At 46.0% G+C, this 12,432-nt stretch overlaps 2 protein-coding genes across 3 annotated transcripts in view; one reads left to right on the plus strand and one right to left on the minus strand.

The window, feature by feature from the left end:
* The window catches only part of DNASE1 (deoxyribonuclease 1), a 67,012-nt gene extending 63,701 nt beyond the window's left edge, over positions 1-3,311 (plus strand). The window contains exon 10 of one of the 2 annotated variants that reach the window (XM_057315075.1): positions 2,433-3,311. In XM_057315075.1, coding sequence (XP_057171058.1) covers positions 2,433-2,466 — 34 coding nt within the window. In that variant the 3' untranslated portion in view covers positions 2,467-3,311. The remainder of the gene's footprint in view (positions 1-2,432) is intronic. The other variant, XM_057315074.1, reaches the window with a different exon arrangement.
* Positions 1-12,432, minus strand: part of TRAP1 (TNF receptor associated protein 1) — a 43,709-nt gene that overhangs the window by 20,834 nt on the left and 10,443 nt on the right. The window contains exons 2-3 of the mRNA XM_026520447.3: positions 1,337-1,501; positions 76-158 (exon numbers count right to left, since the gene is read on the minus strand). Of these exons, the coding sequence (XP_026376232.2) occupies positions 76-158; positions 1,337-1,501 (248 nt within the window). The remainder of the gene's footprint in view (positions 1-75; positions 159-1,336; positions 1,502-12,432) is intronic.

Here is a 12,432-nt window from a genome sequence, read left to right on the forward strand (position 1 = left end):
CCCTAGAGTAGCGTAAAAATCATTTTTTCACAAAGAAACCCTGCTAGCACTGGGCGCGATGAGCAGATACCGCACCTCTTTTTCTGAGTACAAGGAACGGGCAACAATGTCCAGAAGCTTCTTTGTCTCAGCCTGGAACTCATGTTTGGAAACAGAACCTGGTAATGAATCACAGACACAAGCAATAAAGTTTACTTTCTATTTTTATGGAAAAATAGGCTATGTAACATTCAAAAGAATGTTTCAGGTAATGAATTCTAAACATTTCTCAAGAGTGAACAAAAGGGGCGCCTGGCTGGCTGAGTCAGTAGAGCGTGCGACTCTTGACCATGGGGTTGTGAGTTCAACCCCACGTTGGGTGTAGAGATTACTTAGAAATAAAATCTTTAAAAAAAAAAAAAAAAGTGAGGGGGCGCCTGGGTGGCACAGCGGTTAAGCGTCTGCCTTCGGCTCAGGGCGTGATCCCGGTGCTCTGGGATCGAGGCCCACATCAGGCTCCTCTGCTATGAGCCTGCTTCTTCCTCTCCCACTCCCCCTGCTTGTGTTCCCTCTCTCGCTGGCTGTCTCTATCTCTGTTGAATAAATAAAATCTTTAAAAAAATAAATAAATAAAAATAAATTTAAAAAAAAAGTGAAAAAGAAACTAAGTCGCTGGGGCTCTCAGGTAGGAAGTGTCAGAGAGGACAAGCCAGTGGCCCCCTCTCTCCACAGCAAGGGGCAAAGGCAGCCTCCCCCACTTCCGCCTGCTGAGACCCATCGCCTTGGGGCAGCTACCTCCAGGGCCTGTCAGGCCGGCACTTCCCAACGATGTGAGAATCGGATCGGCTCTAACAACCAGACCCTAGATTCTACTCTTCAAAACCATGGTTTCCAAATTATTTAGAAAGCAAATGGACAAGAAAAATCTCACTTCTTAACCCTAACATCAAAGACTGTGTTGTCCTCTCATGTGAAAGCCAGAAATGGACCCACTTGAGGACTGGCTCCGGAGACTGCTTTTCTAGACTTCTGAGTTGACAGGACGGCTTGAGAGTGCAGTCCTGCATCAGCACGGCCAATGCTGGGTTTACATCCTGCTTCCATGATTATTAGCAGATGTGCCATGAATCACCATTCAGAGAAGGTGGCCAGCCGGGAGCTCACGGGTGACCACCAGAGGGGGCAAGACACACCAGGATGGCAGTCAGCAGCTCCTGGTGAAGCCGGGAACGGAGGATGCTTTGTTTGGGGGAACCTTCCCTCCGACTAAGACCTTTCGTCTGAAGCAAGTGGGTAGCTCTATCAATCACTGCTCTGCCTCAAGCACTTGCCCTCACGGGCCAGCAGCACACAGTACCCTGCACGGTCTCGGTGCTGCTGATGATGGAGTGGGGGGGCTCCTCCATCTGGTCCTCCGCAGCCTGCGAGCTGAAGAGCCGTCCAGCATGGAAGCTCGACGCCAGGCTTCGCCTGGGGCTCCTGGACTGGGCCGGGGTCCGCCAAGGACACAGAAAGGGTTTTCCTAGAAAGACGAACATGCAGAAAGAACATTTAGAAAGACGTCAGAAACGTGTCTGGTGGGTCCTGCAAACGGTGACGTGGAGATTTCTAAGGCAGGCCATTGCTCAAAAGCCCCAATGTCACCCAGGAGAAATCGAAGTGACAGAATGCTGAGCAGCTGGTGGGTATTTCAGACAAGATCGAGAGCACTCGGGATGGCAGGGCCGTACGAGCGGCAGGCACTTCAGTATTCGGTTGGTAACATATGCTCATACATATCAACTTCCAAGAAAGAACCCCAACTCGGGGGCAGAGCTGCGGGAGGTGGGCAGAGGCCTTCATCACCACTAACCACATGTGGCCCCGGAGAGATCCTGCACAAACCCACCAAACTCGAACGTGCCTTGGTGCTCACAGCCCCCCTAGAGCCCCAAGTAACACACGCCAGCCTTCCTAACCCTGTGACAACCATGAAAAAGAGGAAAAAAATATAGCCCTAAGAGAGATCCAAATTTTTATATTAATGTTATGAAACACTCTCACCATGTTCTAAAGAGACCTCAATTACTGTTTACCTTTTTGTCCAAAACTGTCAGGTTTTTTTTTTATAAGAGCATTTTATTTTTTTAAAATATTTTATTTATTACAGCAAGCAAGTGCAAGACAGCACAAGCAGGGGGAGCAGCAGGCAGAGGGAGAGGGAGAAGCAGGCTCCCCCACTGAGCAGGGAGCCCAATGTGGGACTCGATCCCAGAACCCTGGGATGATGGATGACCTGAGCCGAAGGCAGAAGCCCAACTGACTGAGCCACCCAGGTGCCCCCAAAACTGTCGGTTTTTAAAAATTAGTGTATTTAAAGACTGAAAACCAGCGAATGATCTCCCCTACCTTGTAATCAGGAAGAGGGCTCAACACTGTCTCACGTCAGTTTTCTGACTTCTCGCTCAGCACAGCAGACTGAGGAACGCCTGCGAGGGAAGAAGGTAAACCCCTCCACCCGACACTGCCGTCTGCAGCCCAGCGTGGCAGACAGCCACCCTCCAGTCCACCTGGCAGGACGGAATCCACCCTTAGCAGCAGCCCCTCAGGACAGCATTGCTCTGACTCCACGACCACAAAGCCAGGACTGGTGTTGGTTTGGTAGGTGCTTACTGCCCAAGACTTTCAAGGAGACAGGTCAGACACTGCAAGACACCCACATGCAAGTCCAGACCCGCATGAGCTGCACTATCCGCTGTGTGAGACATAGACATACGTCCCAGTCAGAAAGGAATGATTCACAATGTCCAGAAAGGACCTGGAGGTTTCAAAACAACGTATCAACTTCCATGTTCCTACAAAATATAAAAACTGGCCTTTCCTTTAAGCTTATTCCTGGATTTACAAATAACATGACCTTTGCCTTTACCTCTATGCACAACACCTTAAAAACATCTAAATAAGGGCGCCTGGGAGGCTCAGTTGGTTAAGCATCTGCCTTCAGCTCACGTCATGATCCTGCAGTCCCGGAATCGAGTTCCGCATTGGGCTCCTTGCTCAGCAGAGAGTCTGCTTCTCCCTCTGATCGTCCCCTCTCTCATGCTTTCTCTCAAATAAATAAAATCTTAAAAAATTTTTAAATGAAAACAAGAACACATCTCACAGATTATTCCATTTCAGTCCAGAGCTCATTATTCTTTTTAACGAACAAGTAATATTCCACCGTAAGGGTTAAGTATTTAGCACTTAACTGATGGATGTTTAAACTGTTTCTAAACCGGGGATGTACTGTATGGTGACTAACATAACATAATAAAAAATCATTATTAATAAAAAAAAAAAAAAAATAAAAAAATAAACTGTTTCTAGTCTTGTGCTGTTAAAATTCTGTTCCGTAATGCCAAAGAATTATCTGCTGCCTGTTACCCTCCTTTATGGATGAAAGGAGACGATGCAGCACGTTTCACTGCTCTGTGCACAAGAAACAGAAACTTGTGAGGTGGTTTCACGTGGCTGCCGGAACGGAGCAATACACGCTGGGTGGCCAACAACTGCAGAAACCCATCCCTTCATGGCTCTGGAGGCCAGATGTCCAAAATCAAGGTGTCAGCAGGGCTGGTTCCTCCCGGAGGCTCTGAGGAATTCCATCCGCACCTCCACTAGCTCAGGGTGCCGCCAGCAGTCCTGGCATTCCCCGACTCGCAGCTGCCTGGCTCCGATCTCTGCCTGTTTTCACTTCCCGTGTGTGTCTTCCGTGTCTGGATTTCCCCGTCAGACACACCAGTGACACTGGGTTTGGGGCTCCCTCTAATTCAGTACACGCTCATCTTTATTTGCATCTACAAAGACTCCATTTCCAGATAAGGTCACATTCACAGGTTCCCGGGATTAGCACCTGGACGTATCTTTTGGGGGCACACAGTTGAAACCACAAGAAGCTGATTACCTAGAAGAGCTGTGTGCTGTTTCCTGGGCTTGCTGTGGCCAAGCACCACAAACTGGGCAGCTGAAACCACAGAAATTTTCCATATCAAGTTCTGGAGGCTAGAAGTCCAAAATCAGAGTGCTGGCAGGGCCGGTTCCTTCTGAGGCTGCGAGGAAGAATCTGCCCCGGTCCCCTCTCCTCAATTCCGTAGCCTCAGGTGTGCCTTGGCTTGAACACCGTGTCTTCCCTCTTGCATGTCAGATTCTGTGTCCAAATTCCACCGTTTTATAAAGACACGGTCACGTTGGACCAGGGCCCAGCCTAATGGCCTCATCTTAACTTGATCAGCTGCAAAGACCCTATTTCCAAATAAAGTCACACTGACAGGTCACGGAGGTCAGGTTTTCAACATTTTTGGGGGAGGCAAAAACTGAACCCATAACGGGTATGTGGGAACAAAAGAGAAATAGTGGGGGGGGATGCTGGGGACAGGAGAGCAGAGCTGAGGGGAATGTGACATTTCTGAGTATGTTCTTTTGTATATTTGACTCTCAGAACCATGGTTCTTTCTCGCACAAAGAGTAACTAGGAACACCTATGGGGTGTGGGGGACATTCAATGAGACAGAAACCGTAACAGATTCACATAGCTGTATTATGAACGTAAGCAACCTAAAGGACAAGAACTAAGCTAAGTGATTTCGCAAAATGGTGCTGTGGTTGTCCAGTCAGCCTCCAAGAGCACCGCATACAATTACTGCTGCAGAATCTTTGGACTTCTGAAACCGTTTCAGGCAGCTACTCGGATCGGGCAAATAAGTATCTTGTGGGTCCTGAGTCAGGAGAAAGCAGTTACGGAACGGGGAGGCCCAGTGGCACCCGGAGCCCTGCACTGGAAATGTGGGCACAGCACGGACACGAGCAAGATTCTCCCTGATTTACAGACTGGGTGCCTGAACAAATATGGCCGTGTGTGTGTGTGCGCGCGCACACACGCGCGCTTATAGGGTTCAGAGGCCACGACACGCCAGCAGCAACGAGCACACCTGCACAGGGAGGACAACTGTCCCAGAACAGGCAGCTCCCAAGTCCCCATCTCCGGAAACACCTTGGTCCTGGGCGAGCAGTGCTGGATGGTCACCCTCCCCGGGACCCAGACACTGGTGTGTAAATGCCGTCCTCTAGGGCCAGAGAACACAAAGATTGTGGCAGAAAGGGAGGAAAGGCCCCAGGGATCGGGTGCTTGGAGTGCACAGGCTCCAACTGGAAGGCGCCCCCGGAGGCAAACTCTAGGACCGTCTGAGCAACGAAAGGAGGATGGTACGCACTGTAAGCTTTCAGCCAGCGAATAAAGTATCTGCTCGTCCATACTGAACTACTTATAAATAAATGGGGGAGAAAAGACCTCTTCCTCCCAGCGGAATTACAATTAACCAATGTATAAGGAATGGTGGAAATAGTCACATCGGGCAAGCACAGTAACAGCGGTGACAGGTAGAAACTGTTGATGGTTTAAATGTCGAGAACATTTGAAATCTCACAGTATCCCCCACAAGACATCCACTGATTTCAGAAAAAAACGGTCATTTGCCGTGAAGTAGCAGATACCTCCTGACCAAGTGACCACAGTCACTGTCACCAGGAACAAGACGGGGCAACATCCTGCAATCCTGGTGGCGTGGGAGGCCTCCCTTCCCTGGTCTTCTTGCCGAAAATGCATCTCAATCTAATCATTAAAAACACCATCAGACAAACCCAAATCTAGGGATATCCATGAAATAACGGGCAGTACTCTTCTAAAGTGTCACGATCCTGAAGGACACACACAGACGGAGGAACCATCACAGACCGGAAAGGACCTGCACTGTCAGGTCCTGGACAGAGGAGGACATCGGTGGGGAAACTGGCTCAATTCGAGTAAGATGGGCCCAGGAGTCAGGAGCACTGCTACTCCGGGTTCTAATCCTCGTACCACTGTGACGGAAGACTTTAGCATTAAGAGAAGCTAAGGGAAGGGCTCTGTACTACTGCAGGAACAGCTCTGTGAGGCACAAAATACTCCAGAATAAAGAGTTTCAAAATAGAAAACAGCACTGTAAGGAACATTCTCGTCCACGTGTCATTTCATTCCCTCACGGGACATACATGGGAGTACACGTCTAGAAGTGGGGTCTCCGGGTCCCAGGTTATGTCCAGTCTACGCCACGGACGATGCCACCAAGTCACCATCCAGGGACTGTCGGCTCACATTCCAGCAGCAGCGTGGGTGTGCGTCACCTCACACTCCTGCCAAGACGGCGTCAGGGACACTTTGGACCTTTGCCTATCGGTCGGGTAAAATTTTTACTGCAGTTTTCATTTCATTTCTGTCACTACGAGCAAGACTGAGCACCTATCCATATTTTTAAATATTTTCTATCTCCTTTTTCATGATGAACTTTTGATATCCTCTGTTTTCTTATTTTTCACACTGACTTGTAAGAACACTTCAGAGTTTAATGAAATTAGTCTTTCGTTTTTGTTTTTCAGTGGGCTGTCCTCGTATTATGATGAGAATGACCCCAGGCACCAGCACGCACCCTTTTCCCAATACAGAAAAGCAGCCTGGCACTGGGCTCAGCTGGCTACCTCAGTCTCCCCGCCACCAGCCCCCTCCCTGCATCCTTCTCTTGCTCGCCATTCCGGCACCTGCAGACGAGGCGGGTGAGGTCCAGGCTCCGTGTCAGCATCTCCAGGAGCACCTGGTCCTTCTGGATGCCCTCCATGAGCTCCCCTGGGGAGGTTCCCCATCGCCATGGACATCAACCTTGGGGGACACTGTATCCGTGAACTGCTCCGCCCTGACGGTCGAGCCGCTGCAGGGGCTGCTGGCCCAGGGGTGGGCGTGGATGATGGTGAGCAGCTCGCTGTGGCAGCTACAGCGGTCAATCCGTCATAGAGCTTCTAGTACCAGCACAGCCGTGGTGGACTCCGTGAAGCTGACTTAGCCGGCCTAGGCGAGGTGCGCGGCCTTTCAAAATTAGTCCTATTGCTGAAGGCCGTCCTCACTCCCAGATTCAACACCATTTTCCCATGTGTCACTTCCCCTATTCCTGTTGTTTTTCCCACTGAATACGATCTTTTTGGAACAATCTGTTATTCATGATGGGAGAAACAGAAGTCCTCCTCATTAGGAAAAAGGCACAAATAACCAATCCTTATTTCCAACCAGGGCTTCCAGACTTTCCATTATAATTCCAAAACTAATCAACAGCACTATGGAGAGCAAATGCGACTGCAAGTTAACGTTCCACAAGGACTGTACAAATAAACCAATAGTGCAGTCAATCCGCCCGAAGCAGATACAAACACCCTATCTACACCGTATCTCTCTTCGCGCTTCCTCTACACTCTGAAGGAAAAACCACAAGCCTCGGTGCCAGGCGGCAACATATGCGTGTTAATCTGTGTGGTGGTTTGGGGTCGCACAAAATAGGAACAACAGTTTGAATCTGACACACCACATGCCCCTGCCAATGCTCACGCTGTTTCCTCCGGCTGCAAGCACGTCCCTCTCTCCACCGAGCAGTTTCAGAGTCCAGGATGAGGTGCTCCCATCCCCAGCACCTCGTAACCACCTCTCCCTACTGTGAATTCACAGCACTTACTTCCTACACCGCTCGTTTCAAACTGCAGCTCTAAGCCAGCTTGTGGCGTATTTTTTTTTTTTTTAAGTAGGCTCCACGCCCAGTGCAGAGCCCAGCGCAGGGCTTGACCTCACAACCCTGAGATCCATAGCTGAGCTGATCAAGAGTCAGACATGTAACCGACTGAGCCCCCCAGATGCCCCTCTACTACTGATGTTTTGCTCACAGAGAACATGTCCCCACCCCAGAGCAGGAACAAGTCTGTGTTTCTAAGAAAGTATCAAACTCAACAAAAGCAAGAGTGCCCATAATTCTCCTACTTCTCCCTACCCCACGGCCTCTACTGCAGCTCTCTTACAAACCTGCAACCTTCATCACCACAATCATCACCACGCTCAGGCACAGGACACTCCGGCGGCCAAAAGACAGTGTCAGTGGTCCTGCAGGGCCATTTCTGACGAGGAAGCAAGAATTAAAAATGTAACTGCCTACGGGGTAGCCTGATGCAGGATTCGATCCCAGGACCCTGGGATCATGACCTGAGCCAAAGGCAGACACTTAACTGACTGAGCCACCTTTTTTTTTTTTTTAAGGATTTTTTTTACTTAGAGAGAGAGAGAGAGGTGTGCACCTGCTCAGGCAGAGGAGTGGCAGAAGGAGAAGAAAAGGGAGAGCAGCACACGCCTGGCTGAGCGGGGAGCCCACATGGGGCTTGGATCTCACAACCCTGAGATCATGACCTGAGTCAAAATCTAGTTGGACGCTTAACCAACTGAGTCACCCAAACGCCTGTTCATACTATGGTTTTGCTTCTAATAATGACATATTTTTTTTTAAGATTATTTATTTGACAGAAAGAGAATGCACAACCAGGGGGAGTGGCAGGCAGAGGGAGAAGCAGACTCCTCACTGAGCAGGTAGCCCAATGCGGGGCTCAATCCCAGAGCCCTGCGATCCTGACCTGAGCCGAAGGCAGACGCTTAACCGACTGAGCCATCCAGGCGTCCCTTATGATGACATCTTAAGTACAATACTTTAAATACAGACACGCTTAGTATCTTAAGCCATGAGAAATACACAGACTGTTTTCCTGGAATTACATATCCCACATGGACAGTCTCCCTTTTTACCACATGTAGAACAGGTAAGAACAATCTAACGTTTTGTCTTTACTACAGAGTGCCACTTCCTGTACAGCAGGCTGAGTTACAGCCTCCAACCAACCCTCCTATGGATAACAACCATGAACTCAGGAACCACAACAAAAGGACCACCTAAAAGGTTTTGGAGAAATCAGCAAAAGCAGGCAGGTTCTGGAGAGCTGACACTTGGAAGAAGGGAAGAGCACAGAAAGGGGGCAGGTGGCTGATGCACCACGATGTATACTTTTTCTGGCCGGAAGAACCAGAGAAGAGATTAGGGTAACCATAAAAGGTGAAAGCTGGGGGGGGGGGTCCCAGAAAGGAGAGAGTCAGAGAAAGGGAGGCCCCAGTTCGGGGAATAAATTCTAAGTCTCTGGCTGACCCCCTAAATCATGCATGTGTGGGGCAAAATGCAAACAGCCCATTAAGGACAAAAGTATCAAACGGTTCTGTTTGCAGCTGGGGTACAACTAGTTTAATAGTCTACTTTAAAACAAGAACTACTCTTCAGAGGAATATAACAGAATCCAGAGACTCCACAAGGTAACATCCACAATGTCCAGGATGCAATAACAAGTTACTCTACATACAGAGGACAGGAAAACATGACCCCCGCTCAAGAGAAGGGTCAATCAATGGAGACTGGTCCCAAGAAGATCCAGATGTTGGAATCAGATGGTTTTAAAACAGTCATTATAATACTGTATGACCTACAGTAAAATATGCTCCAAATTAAAGGTATGCATTAAAGGGAAATTTCAGAGATATAAACTGTAAGAAAAGAACCAAGTGGAAATTCTAGGTATAAAAAATACAGTATGGAAAATGTAAAAAAAACAAAAACAAAAAACTAGAAGTCTTAAAAAATAACAAGAAGGCTTAAAAACCAAGTGGAGACACCAGAAAAGAGTCTGTGAACTTGAAAACAGACTAAAAGGAATTATTCAGTGTAAAAGAGAAAAAAAAAAAAGATTAAAAACAAATGAACAGGGTATCAGGTATAGACAGGGGGAAAAAAAGCTTAACATACATGTAACTGGAGTTCCAAAAGGAAAGGAGAAAGAGAACAGGGCAGAAAAAAATATTTGAAGAAATGATTGAAAATTCCCCCCAAAGTTTGTCAAAGACAACAATTTACAGATTCAAAAAGCTCAGTGAACCACTAGTAGGATAATTTCAAAGAAAAGCATCCAAGTACGTCATAGTCAACTGCTGAAAACCGAATAAAAAGAAAATCTTGGAAGCAGCCAGAGAAAAAATACACATTACATGGGAGAACAATAATGTGAATGACAGCTAACTTTCCAGAAGACAACGGAACATCTTTAAAGTCTTAAACAGCAGACCTAAACAGCAGACCGCCAGGAAAAGAAATGCTACAGTTCTTCAGGTTGAATGGAAATGATATCAGATGGAAACCTGGATCTTCCAAGAAATAAGGCAGAGCATCAGAAACGGCAACCCAGACAAATATATAAGTATTTTTCTCTTACTTTCTTTAAAATATGTACAATAGGGCACCTGGGTGGCTTAGTCAGTTAAGCGTCTGCCTTTGGCTCAGATCATGATCCCAGGGGTCCTGGGATCAAATCCTGCATCAGGCTCCCTGCTCAGCAGGGAGCCTACTTCTCCCTCTCCCTATCCATCTCCCCACTGCTTGTGCTTCCTCTCTCAAATAAATAATTAAAAAAATAAAATATATACAAGAGCTTAAGCAAAAGTTGAAACATTGTCTTATGGGGTTTATAACAGATGTACATGCCATGCATATGACAACTCTCACATAAAGGATGGAGTACAGAGAGGAAATGCACTTTAATACAGTTGTAAGGCTTTTACATTTTCCATGAAATATTGCAATACTAATTGTAAACAGACTATGAAAAAGATGTACACTGCATTCATCAGACAAACCACTAAAAAAATGACATAAGGAGGTATAGCTTAAAAAGCATTAGATGAACTAAAATGGAATTCTAAAAAATATTTACTGATTCAAAAGTAGGCAAGAAAGGAAAGGGGAAAAAATGAGAGGAAACATTAAAACAATAGAGATAAATCCAACTGTACCAATAAATGCATTTTTTATTAATGGACTAAACGCTCCAATTATAAGGCAAGACCTAATGATATGCTGTCTACAAAACAATCACTTCAAATATAAAAACATAGGGGTGCCTGGGTGGCTCAGTTAAGTGTCTGGCTCTTGATATCGGCTCGGGTCATGGTCTCAGGGTCACGGGATCAAGCCCTAGGTCAGGCTTGTGCTCAGCACAGAATCTGCTTGGGATATTCTCTCTACCTCTCCCTCTGCTCCTCTCCCCACCTCACCCCCCGCCGCTTGCATGCTCTCTTTCTCAAATAAAATTTTAAATAAATAAATAAATATATATATATACAAATAAAAATTAAAAAATATATATATGTATATATATATAAAAATACACTGAAGAGGAATGGACAGAACACGAGATAACATGCACAAAGTAGGCCTAGTAAGGGTGGAGTGGCCGTATTAATATCAGACAAAAGAGACTTCAAAACAACAAGTATTACTTGAGAAAAAGAGGGATATTTCAGAATAAAAGACAATTCATCAGGAAAGCTTAATCACAAATGTGTGTCTAATAACAGAGCTTCAAAATATGACATTAAAACTAAAAGACTTAGGGGCGCCTGGGTGGCTCAGTTGGTTGGGCGTCCAACTCTTTTGATATCAGCTCAGGTCATGATCTCCAGGTCGTGGGATCAGCTTGTGGTGAGCCCCGCACTCTGCGGGGTGTCTGCTTGAGATTCTCTCCCCCTCTGCCCTCTCCCCCAACCTCCCACGCTCGTGGCTGCTCTGTCTCCTCTCTCTCGTTCTCTAAAATAAATATAAAAATCTTAAAAAAAAAAACAAACTAAAAAACTAAAAGAACTAAAAGAAAGACAGTCAGAGCTAGAGATTTAATATCCCTCTCTCAACAACTGATAGAACGAGACCAAAAGAAAAAATAAATCAAGACACAGGATCGTCTGAACTACAGTATGAAATATTTTGACTTAATGGATACTCATGGAATACGATACCCAAGTGCAAAATCCAGTTATTTTTGAAAAGCATAATATTTGTTCAAGCGCACATGGTGTATTCACTAGAAAAGACCATAAAGGGGGCCACAAGTCTTAATAAATTTAGAAGGGCTGAAATCATACCAAGTAAGCTCTCTGAATACTGCAAAATTAAGTCAGAATCAGTAATAACAAAATATCTAGGAATACCCCAAGTATCCGGGAATTAAACAACATATACCAAATAATCCACAGGTCAAAGAAGAAATCAAAACGAGATAACTGAGTAAAAATGAAAACAGTATGTTAAAAGCTGCGGGGTCACCCACAAAAGCACATGGCAGGAAACTTACAGCTTCAAATGCTTGGGTTAGAAAAGAAGTCTAAAATCAATGATCTAAGGTTTTACCTTAGGAAAAAGTACAAAGTTAACCCAAATAAAATAGAAGGGAGGAAATAACAACACAAATTAATGAAACACAAAATAAACAGTGAGGAAAATTAAAGCCACAGCTGATTCTTGAAAAAGATCAACAGGAGTGATGGGTGATCAAGAAAAGAGAGAACATCCATCACTAACAGCAGGAATGAAGGTGGGGTTATCATTACAAATTCTACAGACATTAAAAGGATAATAAGGAAACATTCTGAACAAATTCATAGCAAATATTTAACAACTTAGGTGAAATGGATAAATTCCTTGAAAAAAATTAAATTTATCCAGGGTGACA

The sequence above is a fragment of the Ursus arctos genome, unplaced genomic scaffold (assembly GCF_023065955.2).
Source record: "Ursus arctos isolate Adak ecotype North America unplaced genomic scaffold, UrsArc2.0 scaffold_2, whole genome shotgun sequence".
In the NCBI taxonomy this organism is placed as follows: domain Eukaryota; kingdom Metazoa; phylum Chordata; class Mammalia; order Carnivora; family Ursidae; genus Ursus; species Ursus arctos.